This window comes from Suricata suricatta, chromosome 5, assembly GCF_006229205.1.
Source record: "Suricata suricatta isolate VVHF042 chromosome 5, meerkat_22Aug2017_6uvM2_HiC, whole genome shotgun sequence".
NCBI lineage: Eukaryota > Metazoa > Chordata > Mammalia > Carnivora > Herpestidae > Suricata > Suricata suricatta.
This window is the reverse complement of record NC_043704.1, coordinates 15,074,059-15,097,865: the sequence shown is the minus strand read 5'-3', so window position 1 is coordinate 15,097,865 and position 23,807 is coordinate 15,074,059. Positions and strand designations below refer to the sequence as shown.

General features: G+C 43.3%; 1 protein-coding gene across 1 annotated transcript in view; it reads right to left on the bottom strand.

Moving 5' to 3' along the window:
* Nucleotides 1-23,807, bottom strand: part of TIAM1 (T cell lymphoma invasion and metastasis 1) — a 199,896-nt gene that overhangs the window by 89,590 nt on the left and 86,499 nt on the right. Inside the window, exons 5-7 of the mRNA XM_029938668.1 lie at nt 22,805-22,977; nt 3,658-3,882; nt 1,650-1,835 (exon numbers count right to left, since the gene is read on the bottom strand). Coding sequence (XP_029794528.1) covers nt 1,650-1,835; nt 3,658-3,882; nt 22,805-22,977 — 584 coding nt within the window. The remainder of the gene's footprint in view (nt 1-1,649; nt 1,836-3,657; nt 3,883-22,804; nt 22,978-23,807) is intronic.

Below are 23,807 nucleotides of genomic sequence, written 5' to 3'. Positions count from 1 at the left end.
ACCAAAAAGTCTACGTTACTAACCCTCCTGTGCCCATCTTCAGCTGGCCAGATTTTAACAGCCTGCCCATCTTCAGAAAAGTGCACACAAACCACAGACACTGAGATAGAGGCAATGAGAAGGTCTGAAGATGATAAATTATGGAAGGGCAAAGATAAAAGTTAGCTTCACTGACTTTGAAGAAAATAAGGCAAAGAAGTTTTAGATAGCTAGAAAAATTATTCTCTCCCAAATCTATCAAGCCCAGTAACAGGAAAAGGCCATTTGGATGCTTGGGTTTGGAATTAATATTGAATCTGCATCACTGGTATCATGAGCTCCCTTATAAAAATGTCATTTCAATGCTTCCATCGATGATGTTCTTACAATGCAGTAAACAAGAATTTTTCTCCTTTTTTTTTTTTTTGCAAAATACACAAACCGAGATTTGGTCAGTTTATAAATTGGTGTCTGGGTCTCAGAGACATAGTCCTGCGCCTCAAAGTGGAAAACATTTGGGAGACTTATTCATCACAGCACACTGATCCATCAGTAAAAAAAACTTTTAAAAAAGGACTTAATAGCTATACAGAGAGATGGTAGCCAGGGAGACCAAGAAAGACCAAGAGCTGAGTTGTAATTAGCAGAACAAATCAGGGTGCCAGGTTTAATAACTCCAGAAGTTGGTTTAAGACTTCTTTAAAAATGTAAATCGACCCCTAATTATCTGAATGATGACGCTAATCTATTTATAAAGAATACAAATGCCTTTGACTGAATTGCAGCTCTGAATTCAATTGAAGGGTGCAGCTGACTGAGCAAGGCAAACACCACAGAGCTAAGATTTTCCAAAGCAGTTTCTGGAACCCGAGACTTAACATTTAATTCCACAGCAAATGTGCTAAGGTGCAGTACATTTTAAGTGGGTGTTGACTTGGATGGGCTAAAACCACGTTACTCGCAATGGCAATTTTTAAGAAGAAAGGAGCCAAAAGTACATAAAGCTGTTCGCAATTTAGCAAGTACATAAAATTACAGATTGCAAACACACAACACAACGATGCAATCTGCCGTCCCAGAGGTCAGATGAAAATTCTCTCTCCCAAGCAAATACATATGTTGGGCTGGAAAATCATGGAAGATCTTTGGTTTCCTCAAATGCATCAGGTATACTTATGACTGTAAAGAACTGATTTCTGGAATTATCGTATTTCAAAATAAAATGAAAGGAAAATCACCAAAGGGATCTGTGTTCAATATATGGTGTGTGTGTGCATGTGAGAGAGAGAGAGAGAATGCATTTACAAATGAGAGGGCTCTCCACTTATCATTTCCATAAGGTTAATAAAAAAACAAAACCTGTATTGCATTAAAACCAGGACACTGCCTAAAGATGATGTGAGTTCCCAACAAACACTACATGCAGATATCTCTTAAGACAAACATCTTTCCTATTTTCTTTGCACAATAATTCAGGCCCCATGAAGAGAGGCTTAAGGACTACATTTCAGAACAGATTCAAATGAAGCTCTGTACCCACCGCAGAGGACGTGTCAGAAATCCACACACAGCACTGAACTAGAAAAACACTTCAGAGACTCCTGTCAAGTCCTGCACAGGATTAATAGTCAAGATAAATATTTCTTGAAAACACATCGGCTTCGACTCACCAGGGCATGAAAGGATGATACAGAGAAGATCCCAAGGCGGCCCATCGCCACTTTCGTTGGTCGGCTTGCAAAAGCAAGTAGCCTTTTGGGGTTTGGCAGCTCCCCACCTTGGAGGCTAGCTAAATAACAGCGGTAACGAAATAGGTCCATTTGGAACTGCTCAAGATTCTGCTCCCAAACGAAGATCTACAGTGGTGAAAATTCGGAAGAAGGAAAGGGGAGGAAAAGGGAAAACAAATGTTAACAACTTCATCCTGCACAAACGTTACAAAGCTATACGTTGTCAAGCTCTTGATTACAAGCCTATGGGGCAAACAACAGGTCCCCCAAATTTCCTAGCGAACAGCAGCTCAAGTATTACTGTTTTTGTAGCTTACACGTTTTTTCACAAAGACCCACAGTCATAAATTCAGTTTGGCAAACAGAAAGTGTATGTTAGCTGCTCTGTGTCCTCCTGTTACAATGTTGTGTTTGTGGGCATCCTAGGCCATCAGCTCTAAGCTCTGGAGCACAAACCCAAGGAAGTAAAATCTGCAGGGCTTTTACCACTGGAGAAATATAGGACTTACCAAGAGATGACTTTTCATAGAAAGACAAGGAGAAAAAGAAAAGGGAGGTGAATGAAAGAGCAGAGGCAAAGACACCAACAGCTTTTGGGAAGAGGTAGATGGTAATGGTACAAGGTGGGAGGCAGAAAACACTAGAAGGTGAAGACCCAGGCTCTGGAATAAAATGCCAACCACAGAGTATATACAAGATATTTCCTCATTTTATAAGGTGGAAAAATGATACCTACTTCCTAAGACTGAAGTGACAGATGAGATGACGCAAGAGTAGGACTCAGTACAGCATCTGGTATGTAGGAAAGGCTCAGTGATGCTAACAATGACATGGATAGTGGTTGATGGCTGATGTCCACTTTTTACTCTGACTTAAAATATAGTGTTAGTGTACATGCATGTTCATGGCACTATTCACAACAGCCAAAATGTACATCAACGGACAAATGGATAGGCCAATTGTGGTGAGTGTGTGTGATGAATAGTAGCCATAAAAAAGAATGAAGAATGAAGATCCGACATACACTACAATGTGGATCCATCCCAAAACATGACGTGAAGTGAAAGAATTCAGACACAGAAGGTCACATATTGTGTAATTCCACTTATAAAAAATATCCGAAATGGGTGAATCCATAGAGGCAGAATGCCAGGAGCAGAGAGGAGCCATTTAACAGGCTAGAGTTTCCTTCTGGGGAGAATGACAACGTTTGGGAACTAGACACAGGTTGCGGTTGCTCAAGGTATTAAATGCAAATGAAGTGTACCCATTAACATGGTAACTGTATGCTACGTGAAGTTTACTTTTATTAAAACAAAGACGGCGGCAGGTAACAGAGGGAGAGAACCCACGGGCCATGCACTGTTCCATTTCTGAAATTCACTTACTCCCGTGAATATTTCCTAACCATGAAGTCAACGTTTCAAAGCATGATTAGACGGCTGATCGCTGACTTTGAAACAATTGAGCAGAAGGCACAACTGTCCCGTTTCCTCGCACATCTTTCATTTCTTAGCGTGAAATATACCCGTTCATGATCTCACACTGGAGGTACATACACGCTTTTTCAAACATACTCCACCTTGTCTAAATTTACCGAGGAGCCAACGCATCTCCCCACAGCCGAGCTCCCGCACCAACCAGACAAGGTGGGGAGGAAGCCGGCAGGCTTGGCCGTGACACAGACGCCCCAGAACAGCACGGCAGTGGCTGGGAGTGGGAAGGCTCCTCAATTAGATTTCTGTCTCCCATTCAATGTAATACTGTTCCCTTCAGCTCAAGACAATCGACTGTGAATGAGTGAGGAAGGCTGACGGTCACAGTAAGGAATTCGGCAGCCCGGGTGACAGGCGGACAAGATAGCCGATGTGCTCCATGATGCCAAGACGTGGAGGAACGTTAAAGACCTACCAACCCCGCCCGAGTCTCAACACGGAAGAATGATTACCTGATCTAATATAGTCTTCTTCTTCTTTGAATCCGTGACTGAAGACAGCTGCATCTCGCCCATTTTCTTCATCTTCTCATCCATATCAATCTTCTGCTCCAGTTTTTTGATCTCCGACTTCAGGAGCCGGAGCGTGTCTTCTTTGTGGTGGTGCCTCGCCATGGCAGCTGCACAGGCAGAGTGGATGGCGGTGATCCAGTTTTCCAGCTCCGTCTGGCTGGTGGTCTGGGGTGGGGGGAGGGGAGGGGAAGAAACAGCCGCCTCTTAGGTTATAGGCAGTGAACCAGGGCATTATAGGGAAGCGATGGCACGAGTCAAGGTGACAGGTCTGGACAACCTCATGAGTAAGGCTCCCCTTCCTGACCTCCTCCTGCACAGAGCACATAAGCGGGTCTTAGGTCAGACACTGCACCCTACCCCAGCCCCCGAGAGCTGTCTGGAATGAAGCCTCCTCCGGGTCTGCTCACGCAGGTGGACTACCTGAACTCACTTGCTGCGTGGACTGAACGTGTGTCCCCCCAGATGCAAAACTTGGAATCCTAACCCTCGAGAGTGACGGAATTGGGGGATGGAGCCTGGGGAGGGGGATTAGGTCATGACGGTAGAGGGGATTAGTGCTTTTATAAAAAGAACAGAGAGCTAACTAGCCTCCTTCTGCCAAGTGAGGACACACAAGGAGATACCATTTATGAATCAGGGAGTTGGCCTGCTGCTCCCATGCCACCACCCTGAACTTGGGACTTCCAGCCTCCCGCATGTGAGAAATCAATGTCTGTCATTTATAAGCCACCTGTTTATTTACTTATCCATTTGTTATAGGAATCCAAATTAAGACACTTGTATATGCGATAGTCCGACACAGAGAGCTTAGTTCCTAGTTAAGAGGGTTGCTATGAAGCAAAGGTCGGTTTCCAGAGAGGGATGCTTGGTTCCGAAGTGGCAATGAGCCAAGGGACATTACTGGCAAAGGAAGACACAATGGCCCTGCCCCCAGTGAACTGCTGTGACCCAAATCCAAAGGCCCATGCCAGAGTCAAGTAGCAAGGACACAGTTAGGGTTGTGGAAGAAGCTCAAGGCAGCCAGATGCAGTGTTCTGTTTGGAGACACACGGGGGTAGCTAGGAAAAGGGGCCACCCGGCAGGCGAAAAGTGCCCAGGACACTTTAAAGAAAATGGTAATCCCCAACAACACTAAGCAACCTCCAAGTGGCTCGAGGTGCTCCGAAAGGCAAAAGTCAGAGAACAGCTCAGGGGAGACGGTTCATCTGCAGACGATTACTAATACTTCAGGAACTCGGTCCATTGAGTATTTTTAAGTGAGGACACGCTAGAATGTTCCGAGTATCCCCTTAAGCCCAGAGAGGTTTAATCAACACTCAGAAATTAGCTCACTAAAGAAAAGGTCTATTCAGCTACTTCAATACTAAAGTAACAGCCAACATCATTTTCACACACAAAACACTGATATTTTTTCTCTCTCTCTCTCTCTGATGCATCTTCTTAGTTTCCAAACTCAGCTGAGTGCAAGTCTGCAAACAAAATTCCCATAGCAGGTCTCCATTCGCCTGTCACTCTGGCCCAGCAACCAAAGACCACCCCAGGTGTCTACATGATTTCTAAACTCCATCAGTTTTGTACTCCACAAAGAAAATTGCAACAAATGTTACAAACGATGTTGGCCAACAAAGCCAGGACACACTGGACAAATGTAGACAATCTGGCCGTTGTTACATTTCTAACAAGATACATGCCTCTGTCTAAAGAAGATTTCAATAAGCTAGACATTCTCATAAAGAAACAGCAGAGTGAAGCAAATGAAATCATTCTGTGAAGACTGAGTGGGAGAAGAGATAGCAATACTGGAAATCAGAGCTGGTGGGGGTGGGGAGGAGGCACATGTCTGTAGAGGAGATGGTTTTTAAGGCTTACCTTTGCTTCAAGTTTTTAATGTGTGTCTCCTCTTAGAAAGTCACGTTAGAAATGTTATCATTCTATATCACTTTAAAGTCACTCAAGAAAAATACAGAGTTTTGCGTCCTCCCACATGGGATGAATACCCCATGCTTGCTCCTGCCTAGTACAAGGTACAGCATTTGACCTTGGAGTCTCTCTCCGCCGCAGCATCAGTGCGTATTTTACTAAGTGGAGTAATTTCTCCATTCTTTTTTAAAATGTATTTATTAGGGAACAGGTCCATTCAGATGGAAAAAGAATCTCATAAGGATTCTTTGCTAAAAGGAAAGCTTCCAGGAAGAAAATACCAAGCGATGGCAGAGATAAGGGGCACCCAGAACTGCTATGCACTGCTGGCGGCCGGACGGAGAAGTAAGTGGTCTGCGTGCTTCAGAAAGCTGTTTGATGCTACCTAAAAAAAGGCGGAATATATATGCGTGCCTTGTGACCCCAAAAATGCACTCCTGGGTATACACTCAACAAAAACGCATTCATAAGCTCACCAAAACATATGCACCAAAATGTTTATAGCAGCGTAATTTTCAGTGGGCAAAACTGGAAACTACCCAAACACCCATCAACAGCAGAATTGATAAATGAGCGTGGTGTAATCGCACGATGAAATACTATACAGCAACGAGAATGAAAGACTATGAGCTGAATACAGGCCCACACACTTAGCAGTAAGGACAAGAAGCCCTACATGCAAGAACACAGACTACGATTCTACTTCTATAAAGTACAAAAACGGGCAAAAGTAATGTGAGAGGTCAGAAGAGTAGCTCTTTGGTGGGGGGGGGGTGGAAAGCAAATGGAACCAAAAGGGGGGGCGGGGCTCTGGGGTGCTGGCCACGTTCAGCTTCTAAGTCCAGGTACTAGTCACATGCGTGTATGACATGGGTGCACGAGCTTATGAAAACACCATCAGAATGTGTACTTTCTTGTGTAGATATTATACTTTAATATACAAAGTTTTTTTTTAAAGACCCTCTTAAGATATGTTACCCTAAATGTACATCTAATTTTTCTGTAACTATCCCAAAACATAATATATTTCCGATTCCATTTTTCATCAAAAGTTGTCCCCTATAATTTTGCAATGGAAGTTCCAAACAGCGTGGACCTCTCTGTCGTCCACGGTGTCAGGCAGTATCTGTTTAAAACAAAACAAAACAAAAAGCTGCTTCCTTGAGCTGAAACAGGCTTTCTCCTTTGTACGTGCAGCTCCGTGGAAACAAGGAGCTTTGAGACTTTACAGGGAAGCTGGTGTTTTTACCTGTTTCAAAGGGACACTGTTGGGAGGGTTTCAGACGAAATCCAGGGAGAGGCAGCACGTGCCTCTGAGGACAGGAGGCCACGCCTCCTGTAAAACCACCAAGTACGCGCGGACGCAGACACCTGGTGTCAGGTCAGCATCCATCCCCCCCTCCCTCTGCCGCCCCCACTGCCAGCTGCCCCTCCCCCAACCTCTGCCTCAGTTAGAACCTTTGATTCCCAAACCCCTCCTGCCCGGAGGCACAGAGCAAAAAAAGGAAATCCCTACAAGTCTGACCTCAGATCTGAAGAACTGATGGGAAGATCTGAAATTCCCTGCTACAGGCTCTGCTAATTTACGTTACAAACTTAAAATTTGAAATAAAAATAGGCCTCTAGAAGGGGGCCCAGGCACATGTTATGAACGGAGAAACCAAAGCCCAGAAGAATGAGGGAAAACACAGTCATGTACTGTAAACCTCGATCTCTACCAACTCTGTGTTTAAAAACATTTGTTTGTTCAATAGGCCACACTGCCCCAGGCCCCCTAGTTCTCAGCAGTTACCACAAAGCCGGGGACCCCCCACAGTGTCATTAGTGCTATCCTTGTAATATTTGGAGCTTCCCCTAGGGACACAGGAGGATAGAACTTTCCCGCTCCCTTTAAAGTTAAATGTGGCCATGTCACTTGGGGGTTTTGGCCAATGACTTTGAGAAGCAGCAGGTGTCATTACGAAACAAAAGCCTGATTGGCCCCCATTCTTGTCCCTGGGGTTACCATCATGAAAGCATGTGTCACAATGAAACTTCTGCGGCAAGTCATGCGGGAATGAGGTCTGCTCCTTTCTACCGCATAACCGAATCACCCTGACCAGTGCACTCTCTATGCTGAAAGCCCCCCTTTTTTTTTTTTTTAATTTTATTTTTGAGAGACAGAGAGACAGCACGAGCAGGGGAGGGTCAGAGAGAGAGGGAGACACAGAATCTGAAGCAGGCTCCAGGCTCTGAGCTGTCAGCACAGAGCCCGACGTGGGGCTCAAACCCACAAACCATGAGATCATGACCTGAGCCGACGCCGGACGCTTAACCGACTGAGCCACCCAGGTGCCCCTGAAAGCCCCTTCTAAAGGAATGCTTCTAGAATGCTTTTGGAAGAGCCTAGATAACTCACTTTTAACCTCCAAGAACAGACATAATCTGACAGGTTTTATAGAATGGCAGCCTTTTCCTCTTTACTTCATGGAAGCCAGGCCCCTTCTTCCCTCCACCTTTGAAGGTCTCTGCCAAATTCGGCCACGGGCAACACGCTCTATTCTGATGCCTAGGAGTTTACTTTTGCACCCCTCTTAGGAAGTGGAAAAAAAGCACCTGGCTGGCTCAGTCTGGGGAACACGAGACTCTTAATCTCAGGGTTGTAAATTTGAGCCCCATGATGGGTACCGAGGTTAATTAAAAATAAAATCTTAAGGGGGCTCCTGTGTGGCTCAGTTGGTTAAGCATCTGACTTTGGCTCAGATCATGATCTCACAGTTCTGGAACTGAAGCCCCACGTTGGGCCTGTGCTGACAGCTCAGAGCCTGGAGCCTGCTTCCGATTCTGTGTCTCCCTCTTTCTATGCCCTGCCCCCCACTCACGGTCTCTCTCTCTCTCTCAAAATAAACATTAAAAAATGTTGTTTAATAAAAAATAAAAATAAAATCTTAAAGAAAAGTAGTGGAAAGAAAGAAAACTGAGACTAGCCGATAAAGCTAAACATCCTTTGAAAGATGTTTATTTAACTTGGTCAGAGCAGCTATCCTGAAATTTATTTATTTTCAATAAAGAAAGATGGTGGCTGCCAGGGGTTAGGGGAAGGTGGGAATAGGAGAGTTGGCGCTCAGAGTTTCGGGTTTGCAAGATGCAGAGCATCCTGGAGACGGACAGTGGTGGCAGGGGTACAAGGGCGGGGATGCACTCAGCGCCACTCATCTGTATACTTAAAAACAGTGAAGAGGGTATGTCACTTATACTTCACCACAAGTAAAATTTTAGGAAATAAACAAAAGCACCAAACCCCACAACCTAGAAAAAGACACAGAGGAAAGTCTGATCACCGCTTCATGAAAAACTTATCTGCTATTCGTTCTGACCCTGAAGCACCGCTCAAGCCTCCAGGCTCCTCCGAAACTAGTCGGTGGCTGACGTCACTTCCATTAGGGAACCTCGGCTCCGGCTGCCCTGTCTAAACAACTCGGCAGCCTCGGCCTTTTGCTATCTTTGAGCCACATCTGTTTCTAAGAAGCACGATTCTGGAAGGGCTTGGCCATTCCCAGTGGCATATACCCAGAGGGTGAGCTAAGCCCACCTGACCGCTGTCAGCAGCGAGTTAAGGAGACAAAACTCTCAACAGTCCGCGGCAGTTTACAGGCTTAACAATTCAGAGCAGCTCACGGCAGACCACCAGTCTAATTAGGGACATCGGGTCCACGAAAGGGCTCTCCGCCAGAACCCGGCGGTTGAAAGGCAGGAAGGAGAGACACAACCCCCCCCCTACACACACACAGACACACAACAGTACCCTCTTGACCTTCTCCACACTCCTCTACTTCAATTAAACAACCAGCAGCAGGCAGGCAGCAAGACCGGATTTTATAATTCTTCCCCTGCCTTCTGGAGATGATATAAAAACTGTATGAAGTTCAGTGAAGGGAATTCGCAAAGTTCTTGCCAACAGAGGAACATAATCAGCAAAAAAAATGCATTTTGCCTAAGAGCTTCTTTGAGTGCAGAGTTAAGATGCACTTTATGTATTCATTATGTATTTAAATAGATCTAGCTTCAATTATCCAACTGAATAGAGGATACTCAGTGATTTCAGATAATCAATGGTTTACGTGAGTGGCAGGAAAAGGGAAATTCATTTTAATCAAGAGAAATACTAGGGAATATATGCCAGATCTAGGACACTAAAATTTCAGATAATTGGAGTTCAGAGGAGCATAGGAATAATTGGAAAGTGGATTGAACTTCTTTTTTCCATTAAAAAAGAACAACAACAACAACAAAAGGAATAGACTTATGTGTTTTTAAAAGGTTAGTTGCGAATAAAGTTCCTGTGTGAATTCTTGAAAGTCTGGGGTTTTTTTCCCATTATTTCTCTCTTTAGCATATTCTAGAATTCTATTCATACAAGACTTAAGTAAGCTATCACATTTTAAAATTTTCTTAAGTAATCTCTCTCTACACCCAACATGGGGCTTGAACTCACAACCCCAAGATCAAGAGACGCATGCTCTACTGACTGAGCCAGCAAGGCGCCCCAGGAAGCTACCATCTTTAACATGTCATCAACTGGGCACTCTTCCCTCCCTCACATCCCTACTCCCTTACCTCTGTACCCTCTCACTTCTCCACCCCCTCCCCCACCCAAGGTAAATTCCTTAGAGAAGAATGGCTCCAGACTCCAGGAAGATAGGCACAAAAGGAGGAGGAATCTTTTGCTGCAAACAGGGGAATAAATGGAAGGCTGCCCAGTGAATGGTAATGACAGGATGCATCTCTGGCAGAGCTGAGTAGCCCCACAGAAAAGACCAACAAATGTCCAATGGACACCCTCCACAAACAGGTCCTACCATCTGTTCATGCTATAAAAGCCCCCAGTAGATGGCACAAACAATATCCAAGCACTGTTTTGATATTTCACATTTAAAGATGACCAGATAATGAAGAATAGTCATTTGATGAAAGCCTCTAGCATGAAAGGCAGAGACTAGAGCACACAGAGGAAATCCATCATGAAAAAAGAAAAACAAAGCCTGAAGCCGTATTTCCCAAGAACTAACATCCCAAGATGGAGACACAAAAGAATCTGAAGCTATAAACAATAAACAAATGTACAGGTTACACTGAAAAAGGGATAAGGTAGAAAGGAGAGAGGAAGAAAAAGGGAGAAAAGGACAGAGGGGGAGGAGAAGAAAGGAAAGGAGGCAGAAGGGGAGGAGGGGAAGGAAGGAGAGGGAGGGAGGGACAGGGAAAGAGCGGAAGGAAGAGACTCAGGGAGAAGAAGAGAGAGACAGGGAAAGCTTTTAGGAATAAAAAAAAACTGAAATAAAACTCTCTTTGAGAAATCATAACCTGGTTTATTCTAAACCTTCAAATGTGAAAATAAAGCACACCAAAGTTATTCAGAACTGGTAATGATAAGTCGAAGTTATTCAGAACTGATAATGATAAGTAAACAAAAACAATCTTCCAACCAAAATTTCAAACTACTCAAAGATTAGTCAAGTAAAAGGTAGAATGAAGACATTTTCAAATATGAACCATTTTGTAGGAAACTACCACAGGTTGGTTTGTTTGTTTTTAAATAAAAATGAAGGAGAAAAAAAGGGAAAACTTAACAATCCAGGATTCTAAGTAGGATGGTGAAGGGAAATCCACGGTAACTATTATGCCTAAGGCCTAGAGAGCAAACAGATGGGAGCAGGATGATAAAGGACCTGGGAAAGGCAGTTTCCAGGGAACAAAACAGTCCTAAGCAATTAGGCAAGAAAGTGAAGACTTAGGAAATACTGCTAAGTAAGCATAAAAGTAAATAAATGGAGTAAAAAAAAAAAACAAAGAGGCAAGTGTTAACTACAAGGAAAAAAAAAACCCAAAAAGTTGTTCAAGAAAGGAAATCAAATGATGGTACACTAATTGGCCCAGCAGCTAATAGTATTTATATGGTCATAGCAGCATGGAACATCCTAACAGTCTAACAGAGACTATTAAGTTAATCCTAAATGTTCATATAACTAAATAGGAATATGAAGAAAGGAGAACTCACATATAATACACTAAATATTCATCTATCATCACAGAGAGTCAGTAGTTAGTGTCCAAAGTTAATTTAAAAATACTACAATGTTGGTGGGAATGTAAACTGGTGCAGCTGCTCTGGAAAACAGTGTGGAGGTTCCCCAAAAAACTATCGATAGAACTCCCCTATGACCCAGCAATAGCACTGCTAGGGATTTACCCAAGGGGTACAGAAGTGCTGATGCATAGGAGCACATGTACCCCAACGTTCACAGCAGCACTGTCAACAATAGCCAAATCATGGAAAGAGCCTAAATGTCCATCACCTGATGAGTGGATCAAGAAGATGTGGTATATATATACAATGGAGTACTACATGGCAATGAGAAAGAATGAAATATGGCCATTTGTAGCAAAGTGGATGGGCCTAGAGGGTGTCATGCTAAGCGAAATAAGTCAGGCAGAGAAGGACAGATACCATATGTTTGCACTCATAGGTCTAACAGGAGAACAGGAGAAACCTAATGGAGGACCAGGGGGAGGGAAAGAGGGGGAAAAAGAGTTAGGGAGAGGGAGGGAGGCAAATCATGAGAGACTCTTGAATACTGAAAACAAACTGAGGGCTGAAGAGGGAAGAGGAAAGGGTAAAAGAGGTTATGGTCATGGAGGAAGGCACTTGTGGGGAAGACCACTGGGTGTTATACGGAAACCAACTTGGCAATAAACTATTAATGAAAACAAATAAATAAAAATAAAAATAAAAATACTATAAGCATGTTAATGAGAAAGGAGGGTAAATGCCAGGGGTGGGGGTGGGGGGAACAACTAAATGGAAAAAAAAAAAACCTAGCTAAAATAATTGAGTGTAGTTACTTTGGGGGACTGAGGCTGGGGGAAGAGGTTAAGCAAGAATGAGAAGAGAATGTCACTTTAACTTTTTTAAGGTTAATTGAATTCTTTAAAACTTTGTGCTGACATTGACTTCATACAAATTTTAAATAATGTGGCAGCGCCTGGGTGGCTCAGTTGGTTAAGCATCTGACTTTGGCTCAGGTCATGACCTTATGGTTCATGAGTTCAAGCCCCACATCGGGCTTTGTGCTGACAGCTCAGAGCCTGGAGCCTGCTTCAGATTCTGTGTCCCATTCTCTCTCTGCCCCTCCCTCACTCGTGCTCTGTCTCTCTCTTCAAAAAATAAACATTAAAAAAATAATAATATAAAAATAAACAGTAATACAATAATGTGAAAAGGAAGATGAATACTATCAGTGACATATTATTTGAATAATACACTAACAGTACACAAATTGTATACTAAAATCTAGCTCAGCCACAATTACAGTCACTGTACTTTTAACACATGTGAGAGGCCTCTGGACGTGCTAATATGAGAGCTTGCGCTGTAAAGGATGACTAGCCGTGTGTTCATTTTGTACTTCAACATCTATACTCTCCATCAATACCCTCCTAAAAGCGAGGCAAATGGCGCCCCATGTTTTGAAAATAGCCCTTCTGGTGCCCGAAAAGGACAGGCTCCAGCAGGAACCCTTCATCCCCAGTACACTTTCTTCCCTTCGGGGGGGCTCTCTGACCCCGCGTCCCATAGTGGTTTCAATGAGGTCTGCTAAGGAGCTCTGAGACACGGGTCTATGCGTAGTGGTTGTTCCCACTGGTATTTCTTTCACTAGACTGCGTGAGATGTGCTGCCAGAATGGCGCTGACAAAGTTCATCTGGGGTGAGTCAAATTCTTCATATACATAAAAAATTTTGCCTGGAGATCCACGCATCTTAGGAGTTCACCCTTCTTCACCACTCACCCATGTCAAAACCAAAGGTAAATATTTCTAACGTGGCTGGCTAGAGGCAGGGAGATGATCTACGGTGATGAGAAAACAGGACTTAGCTACAGACTAAGGCAACATTTAAACCAAGAGAAAGAACACCACCAAACACCCAGTTTGTCTTATCTGCAGAGTGCGTGAAGAGGGAAGACCACATTAGGATCCAGGATGATTTTAACAAGTTCGTTAAAAGGACAGAAACCACACACATAAAATCTGAAAGAGGTGAATTTAACTTCTGCACTTAGAGTTCTGGAAAGATCTATTAAAATAAGATGGAAGGGACCCTGTAAGAGTTGATGCTAGGGGTTTGCTACAACACAAGCTCAGGATGAGTCATCGGTCAGGTGTGGTTCCTAATGAATTGAGGAATTGACACTGGCATTGAGGAAGCAAATGGGAAGAGTAGGAACCAAACTGCAGGGAGACTACACAGGACTGACCTCCTGGGAGAAAGGGTGTTGGGGTCCAGAACTATTTACAAGGAGGACTATCAAGGAAAAGAACTGAATCATAAAGAGAATGGCTCAGAAACCTTATGCAGAGAAGTCTAAACAGGAGACATGGAAGGAGGCAGATGAAATCCATTTTCAAGCATTTAAAAGGTTATGAGAACGACTTGCCTTAGACTTGAGAAAAATATGGAAACCAAGGGAAATGACGAAAGTCACCACAAGGAATGTGTCAGCTCAACATGACAGAGAACTTCATCAGTTTTGGATTTAACTAACAAAGCAGATGGTTGAAGAGCTAGAAGCTTCCCAAGGATGGAAGTGGTCACACATTGGGCAGACTGACCAGCTGTCAGAAGCTTTGTGGAGAGAGTGCCTACCTTGAGAGTGAGGCTGGACTTTCATCTACTCAAGTTCAAGATGTTAAGTCGCCTCTGGAGTCTTTTCTGCCAGGTCAACTTCATGCCTCTTTGTAAAAGAGGACTTCCAGAATTTTCCCTGATCTGGCTGCCCTTGTTCAGGACATGTGTCCCAGTGACTCTGGTCAAGTCCACACAGAACCCGATGTGGCACTTCACGATAACCATCCAGAGCGGAAGAGCCTAATAAAACTCAAAGCCTTAGCCCCTTCATGGAGAAGCTACACTCAATTTCCGTAAAGATCCTTATGTAACAGTAATAAAGGGAACTAGTTTTTCTTTATCACTAAAATGAGAACTGCAGATTTAATGAGCATTTGCTAGGGGCACCTGGGTGGCTCAGTCCATTAGGCATCCAACTCCTGATCTCTTGATGTCAGCTCAGGTCATGATCTCCTGGTTCAGGAGTCTGAGCCCAGCGTGGGGTTCTGCACTGGCAGATTGGGATTCTCTCGCCCTCTCTTTGTGCCCCCTCCCCCTCTCGTGCTCGCTCTCACTCACTTGCTCTCTCACTCTCGCTCTCTCTCAAAAATAAATATTTTTTAAAAAATAATGAGCATTTGCTACCTATAAGACATCTGACCTGGATTATCACACCTAATCCCCAATTCATCGTAATGGTGTATAAATACTATTCTTTTGTTCACTAGTCTCTTTTTAATTACGCATTCTATACCCTCATACAGGTGACTTTCTAAGTGATAGGAAAACTTTCTAAAGAAAGGCAGTCCCCCCATGGGGATATTCTCTATGCTTCTTTAGATACGTCATTGCGAATGACTTTCCATCCAATCAGAAGTCATTCTTACCCTGCCTGCTAATTATGTCCCTAAGACGTTTGATGTAGGACTAAAAACCTAACATTAGGGTATATTACCATAAAAGTCACAGAGCTTTTTGGAATTGTACGTAACACCCAGCAGTAATGGACAAAGGAAGGCCCAAGAGGAAATTGTACTTTGTCGGTGGTCGGTGCTGGTTCCGCCTTGCAGTTGGAGGGAAGGTCTCCAAAGCACTTTCAGTGCAGGAGCGAGAGCCTCCCTTTGCCCACAGCATAGCACCTCTTCTACGAAAGCTGCTCTAATATTCATCCCCATCCCCACCCTCCTCCTGCACACCAAACCCCTTTTTCTGCTTTTGCTGGTAACGTGAATCCCCCTACCATGGGCAAATCTGAATAACAGCAGCAAATCAGCAGCGCACTGGCTCTTAAAGCGTGCACAGTGAATCGAGCCGCAGGGCTGGAATAAGCTACAAATTATTTCCATAATCATGGTTGATCTCCCTTGTGTTAACCTCACCCCTTCCACACACAGGTTTCTTTCAAACTTAGCCCCTCCAGAGTCATGTGGATTACAAGAAGTAGAAGGTAGAAAATGCCCTCCAGGATCCTGAACAGCAGTAATTTCTTCTGAAAAGGTTCGTTTTGTGCTTCTATCCCACGTAAGTGGCATAAAAATTTCACCACAACAAGAGGACACAGAGGTTTTCATGAATAGGTCCTATGTTGCCACCAAAGAACTTTATTCAACGTGACCTATTGGATATTTAGATTGTACTAGCAATGTTATGGCCAGGAAGGTCCTTTCAGAAGGAATTCACATCAGCAGTGTGTAGGTGAAAAGAGTAGCCTGAAACTGATTAGATTATCATCTAAGCTGCTAGTGAGGCAAGAATGGCCGAAATACCGAGATAATTCCCAATGAGTGGCTTAATTCTAAGAATGAGAAACAGTCCCTTGACTGTGGTCAGTGATTCCTGCCCATGTTCTTCTTAGGTTAAACAGTAACAGAAATAAGAAAAATAGTAGACCTAGACACTGAAAGATTTGAGAGGAAGAGTGGCTTGGTTTGAACCCAGCCAACCCTCAGTAACCGTGTCACTTGGCATCTTATTATTAGCCTTTATAAAAGCCTCACCTTCACCAAATGGAAGACACAGTCCACTTTAATTGGTTAAAATATGGATGTATGGTCCAACTCACTGATTGCTGAAGAAATAAACGTGACTTATGATTTCGTTTTCATGTGGAACTGAAAAAACAAAACAAATGAACAAACCAAACCAGAAACAGACTCATAAATACCAAGAACAAACTGATGGTGGCCTGGGGGGTGAGGAGCGGGGGCTGGGCAAAACAGGTGAAGGGGATTAGGAGGCATAGACTTCCACTTATAAAATAAGTAAGTCACGGAGATGGAAAGTGCAGATAGAAAGTATGGTCAATAATACTGCAATAACATTGTCAGGTGACAGATAAAAACTACACTTAGAGGGATAATCACTACCTAATGTATAGAATTGCTGAATAACTATGCTGTCACCTAACACTAATATCACATGATTTATCAACTATACTTAAATTTTAAAAAATATTTTAAAGAAGCATACGTGACTCACATTGTAAAACACATTCCAAGATGATGGCACTCAGTAAGAGCTCAGTAAAAGATAGTAGCTGATATCACATCATTTTGTTATTGTTGTTAGCATAGTTAGGCATTCCCTCATACATAAGATATCCAAATCATTAATAAAAATCTATGCCAGATGCAGAAAAATAATGGTTACTAAGCTATATAGAAGAGTATTTTCATTACTCAGAGCCTATAGATTTTTTAAACAGGATACACAAAAGCACTATCCATTAAGGAAGACAGAGAAATGAGCTACATTAAAATTAAAAAGTTGCAAGGCACCTGAGTGGCTCAGTTGGTTAAGCCTCCAACTTCGGCTCAGGTCGTGATCTCACAGTCCGTGAGTTCAAGCCCTGCATCGGGCTCTGTGCTGACAGCTCAGAGCCTGGAGCCTGCTTCAAGATTTTGTATTGCTCTCTCACTCTCTGTCCCTCCCCCACATGCACCCTGTCTGTCTCTCTCTCTCTCTCTCTCTCTCAAAAATAAATAAATTTTTTAAAATTAAAAACTAATAATAATAATTAAATTTAATTAAAAAGTCAGATCAATAAAGGATGTCTTTAACAGAGTGAAAAGCAAGCCACAGAATAGGTAAAGATGTTTTCAGTGCATATATTCAACAAAGATTTGAGACACACAATATGTAAATAACTGCCACAAATCATTAAAGAGAGACAGCCCAATGGAAAAACAAGCAGGAGATTGAGAAACGCATCTCAGAAAGATGATGTTGAAAAGGTCATTAGCCAGCCCCCCAAAAATGTGGTCAGCTTCACACTGATAGCTTACAAATGAAAAATTAAAAACATCTGACAATACCAAGTGTGGACAAGGATAAGGGACATCTGGAATTCCCTTAGGCTGCTGCCAGGAGCATAAATTATTTCTATTGTTTTGGAAACTGGTTGGCAGCATTTAGTAAATATGAATGCGTACATTTACCCCATGACAAACCGATACCAATCCGAGGTATACACCAGTAGAAATGTGGACACATATCCTGAACACAGATACGAGAGCACTCTGGCAACACTGCTCATGATCCCTCCAAATTGCGGTCACCCCAAATGTACCTACAGAAAGGTTGTTACACATCACGGAACCTGAATCTGTTGCAATTTATACCTGTTATCCTGGCATAATTGGGTTTTTTTATGTTTTATTTATTTTTTTCTATTAAAAAATTTTTTAACATTTATTTATTTTTGAGAGACAGACAGACAGAGCATGAGCAGGGGAAAGAAGAGAGAGAGGGAGACACAGAATCCGAAGCAGGCTTCAGGCTGTGAGCTGTCAGCATAGAGCCTGACGCGGGGCTCAAACTCATGAACCAAGAGGTCATGACCTGAGCCTAAGTCTGCCGCTTAGCCAACTTAGGCGCCAAAGTTTTATTTATTTTTAAGAGAGAGAGACAGAGAGACAGAGAGAGACAGAGTCTGAGTAGGGGAGGAGAAGAGAGAGGGAGACACAGAATCCAAAGCAGGCTCCAGGCTCCCAGCTGTCAGCACAGAGCTTGATGCAGGGCTCGAACTCCTGAATGGTGAGATCATGACCTGAGCCGAAGTCAGCCACTCAACCAACTGAGCCACCCAGGCGCCCTCTGGCATAACGGTTTAAAGACCTGCTGTGATCTCTCAAATTTGGCTAGTCTCTAAAGTGTCTTGATGAGTTCATCAGTTGAAATTGTAGAGGAAAGGACCTCAAAAAACTGCTCCTCTGTGAAACCAGTAACATCAGCAAAAATCTTCAAAATGGACTTTTTCAGAGCTCCGGCAATTAATTAGGTCTTACAACAATCTGCGGTGCTTCTATCGGGGAAAAAAGTGACAGCAGAATCTCAGAATAGAACGGTTTGAGGACATTTTTGCTTGCCTTATTCCCATCTTCGTCTCCCTGTCTCCACAAGCATGTGAAAAACGGCAGTCTACCCACCGCCCAAGGGGGCAGTGAGCTCCCACAAAACAGCATTCTCGAAGAACTGTCACTATTTGACGTGTGACAGTTCGCAGGAAACCCCTCATGCACAGCGCTTGTTGCTATTTGACCTCAGCCCTCACTTGTGCAGATAGTCTTGACTCCAAGGGAAGTTTCTGAGAAATAATCAGTAACAACTGTTAAACATCACAGCTGCCTGAGACAGTGATGACAGTTGGGGCAAAAAAAGAAGCTGGTCAAGAACTTTTTTTTTTAATGGGGTTGGGGGTGGGAAGACAGGAGGGAGAGAGTGAGCAGGGGAGGGGCAAAGAGAGAGGGAGACACAAGCCGAAGCAGGCTCCAGGCTCTGAGCTGTCAGCATAGCTCGAACCCACAAACCCTGAGATCATGACCTGAGCGGAAGTTGGACATTTAACTGACTGAGCCACCCAGGTCCCCCAAGAACGTTTTTAAAAGCTGGGGAATAAGATATTCATAAGCCATCCTTAGTCCTGGGAGTCTAGGAAGTCACATACATGTATAAGACTGTGCATACATTCGCAAAACCCTAAGAAGGCCTTACCCTCACCCCGCTGGCTGACCTTGAGGCGCTGTGCAAGCAGAGGTGAAGGCTCAGGCCAACGGTTAATTAGTTGCCTGAGTGTTGAAGACATAGAGGTCCTTGGGAAAGACTGGATGTCTAATTGCTTCTAAGCCTTTAAGGAAATCTTTGCAATACTTGCTGACCACTAAACTAATGGAGCAGAGGCTTCAGTGGCCACATATCACAAAGAATAAATGTTTTATAGATTTCAGGAAAGTCATTTAACAAACAAGCAAGGGCGACAACAATCAACTACAACAGGCACTGGGGGTGGGGGTCGGGAACCTGGTTTCAAAAATCAAAACATGGAGCGCCTGATGGCTCAGGAGATTGAGTATCCAACTTCAGTTTAGGTCATGACCTTGTGGTTCGTGGGTTCGAGCCCCAGGTCGGGCTCTGTGCTGACAGCTGAGAGACTGGAGCCTGCTTCAGATTCTGTGTCTTCTCTCTCTGCCCTTCCCACACTCATGCTCCATCATTCTCTCTTGCTCTCTCTCAAAAATAAACATTTAATAAAATTTTTAAAAAGTTACCATATTATATTATTTTAATGGATTTTCAACAAGTAGGTGTGAAACATGCAAAGAAACAACCAAGCAAGGCATACACACAAGGAGAGAAATAGTTAATAGAAACTGTCCCTAAGGAAGTCCTTACTTCGAGACTGCTAGACAAGACATTAAATCAACTATTTTGAATATACCCAAAGAACTAAAGAAACTTGTGTCTAAGGAAGTAAAGCATAAGAATGATAATCTCACCAAATAGAGAATATCAATAGAATACTTTAGAAAGAAGGTTGGTTCTTTTTTAGAGAACCAAATACAAATTCTGGAGCTGAAATGTAGAATAATTGAAGTGAAAAATTTACCAGAGGACCATAACAGCAGATTTGAACTGGCAAAAAAAGAATCAGTGAACTTGAAGTAGGTCAACTGAAATCATCCAGTCTAAGAAACAGAACAAAAAAAAAAGAAGATAAATAGAGCCTCAGAAACTTGCACCATCAAGCATACTAACATAACCGCAATGGAAATCCTAGGAGAGGAGAGAAATGGAAAGAAGACTACCTGAAGAAATGATGGTTGAAAACTTTCCACACGTGATTTAGACACATTTATCCATGCATCCAAGAAGCTCAATGAATTCCAGGTAGAATAAACTGAAAGAAATCAATACTTGGAGACATATCATAAGCTGTTTAAATACAAAGACAAAATGCCCAAAATACCAACAGAGAAGTAAATCATCACACACACACACACACACACACACACACACACACACACACACGTGTGTGTATGTATTTAAGTTGGCTCCATGCCCAAAGTGGCACTTGAATTCATGACCCTGAGTTTTAAAGCTGCATCTTCTACCAATTGAGCCAACCTCTTGCCCCAAAGGGCAACTCATCTATACAAGGGATCCTCTTAAGATTAAAAACTGATTTCTTTTCAGAATCCATGGAGGCCAGATGGCAGTACATTAACACTTTCAAAACAATGAAATAAGACTCTCAGTCAAGAATTCTATATCCAGCAAAACTATCCTTTAAAAATGAAGGAAAAATGCAGACATTCCCAGATAAACAAAAGTGTCCTGGTTTGGACGATCAAATCCAAATTCACTCTATCCAGCTAGTAGTGTGCACGTGTGTCTGGGGGTGAGGAGTAGCTTATAAGGTGCTAGAAATTTATGTTTCTTGACCTAGATGGTGGTTATGTATTGACTCGGTGATATTTCACAGACAAAACATAAATGTTTTGTACACTCTTCTTCTTCTTCTTTTTAATGTTTGCTTATTTTTGAGAGAGAATGTGAGAAAGAGCAGGGGAAGGGCAGAGAGAGGGAGACAGAGGATGTAAAGCAGGCTCTGCATTGACAGCAGTGAGCCTGATGAAGCGCTCAAACTCATGAACCATAAGATCCTAACCTGAGCCAAAGTCAGACACTGGGCCATCCAGGCACCCCAGATCATAGTCATTTTAATGATGGAGGAGGAATAAGAGAGGTCCCTTTTCTTAAAAAAAAATTTTAACGTTTATTTTTGAGAAAGAGACAGAGACAGAGTGCAAGTGGGGTAGGGGCAGAGAGAGAGGGAGACACAGAATCTGAAGCAGTTCCAGGCTCTGAGCTATCAGCACAGAGTTGGATGCGGGGCTCAAACTCATGAACTGTGAGAACCTGACTTGAGCCAAAGTTGGACACTTAACCAACTGGGCCACCCAGGTACCTTTTATGTGTGCTTTACATCATTGATTTAAAGAAAGAAAAAAAACAGATGCTTTTGACGATCCAGAAACAAATGACCACATTACATTTCTCACTTGAACTGCCCAAATGCAAATAACTTAGGGGCCAAACCCAGAAACTTGGTAAAATAACCTATTATTCGTTCCCATGCCTTAAATCCAGCTCTCTTTTCTGCATGGAATATTCCTACTGTCCATTTCACCCAATTCATCCTTTAATATTCACGACCAGGCTTTCCTATACTACAAAGATCTATCCCTGTGTCTCTCTCCCATATCATATATGAACATTTTTTTTTTATGTTTTATTTATTCTTGAGAAAGAGAGAGACAGACAGATAGAGGATGAGCAGGGGAGGGGCAGAGGAAGAGACGGACACAGAATCCAAAGCAGGCTTCAGGCTCTGAGCTATCAGCACAGAGCCTGACTCAGGGCCCGAACTCACAAGCCACGAGATCAAGACCTGAGCCAAAGATGGACGCCCAACTAACTGAGCCACCCAGGCGCCATTGAACACTTTTGAGAGTAGGAACTGTGTCAAAATCTTCTTGTTCTCAACAGCGCCATGAGAAGCACATAGGAAGCACAGACTGAGTTGCAGGAATTCCTGCATTGTGGAAATACATGAAGGAAGAAGCCTTCCTCACTAACACGACAAGAAGTTCTGGTAGTATGCGTCATAACCAACCAAACTCAAACAATTCCCTAGAAAAGCAAATGTTAACTCTGCCGTTATTAGCAGGTTAGTATTTTTTTTTTAAACACAATTAACACTCCAATTTCAAGAACACTGGGTACAAATTTCTGAGAAGATAAGGAAATTATTCGGGTACAGCTAGTCATTTCTGGGATGTCACTGCTTTATGTTATGAGTAATGTTCAAAGAGAACAGTATGATGAAAAATTTTGACAGCTCCAATCATTTCTAAATTAAGGAATTCATCATCTTTTTCCGAAGCTCTTCACAAACGGTATTGAGACTATACTGACAAATCCTTCAACCCGGGGCAAAGAGCGCAAGCCTCTCAAATTCAACTCACATCCTTCCCTAGGCTTTCCATGGAACCTTCTGGATGACTTCTCTCATTTCTGAATTCAATAGAGATGTTTATGTTGTCGTCAAGCGTTTTTTTGTGTCTATAGTGAGCGGAAGATGAAAACCTACCACTAAAAGGGGAACAGGGTGGGGTACCATAGCCCAGAGAAGATCATCTCTGGTTCGGAGGTTTGAAATGCCCGGAGGGGAGGTGCCCGACAAACCTGGAAGAGGAAGGCATCCCCCAGCGAATTGCTGAGGCAGAAGACGAAGTCCTTCTTGGGGTGTTCAGGCACGGCCTGCACGATGCTGTTCTCCACCCACACAGCATGCTTGGGGATGCTGTTGTGGTCTATTCCAGACCGGCCATCGCTCTCATAGAAGAAGAGTGTGCACCCTGAGGAAACAAAACAGGGGTCGGCGTGAGTATTCGCCACTTGTGCCACAAAAAGTGAGCAGTGGAATCTACTGTCTGGGTCCCGTCACAAGGAAAGGGCTGGAAATTAAAGCATGTGGAAGCTGAGGGAGAAAAGAATGGGGTCTTGCTTGTACCGAAGTCTTGGATGGACTGAGAGAAAGGTGAAGACGTTTCAGTCACTGTTTCTCAGGCCACTAGAGAGTCCCTCACGTAGGCCCTCCAGGCCTTTAAGACCCTGACTTTTTTAGAGTGTTTTGTCACAGATGTGTTCATAGGCAGATGGGGGTCCTGCAGCAACTCTGGCCAGTGGTGAGGACCACCAATCAGTACTGGCCCCCTAGAGTCCCTTCCCAGTGGCTCACACAATGTACAACCAGGCAACACAATTTCTAGGAGGTTCCTGGCTACGCCCTTGGAGGAAACAATTCATAATACTAGCTTTGGGTGCTTTAAGAATAAGGAAAGAAATGATAGTTTTTTTTTATCTCAAATATGTCCTACAGAATGTTCTTCTAGAAATAAACCATGTCCGGTTCCCACTGAAAGAAGAAATGGCATGGCACATGTATGAAGATTGGGGGGGGGGGGGCGCGTAACTCAAGGCCTGGTCCACACTTAATGGCCCTGTGAAACTAATGAGACTAAAACAATAAAAGCCTCCCATAGATCTGTGGCAATGTGGCTTCAGTGGATGGCCTCCATGGTCGCTTTAACGTGAAGCTCACTTTCACAGTAATTACCAGCTGAGCATTTACTGTCAACGAATCAAAACCAGTTTCAGGGGAAGTCTGGACCTCACTTTATGACTC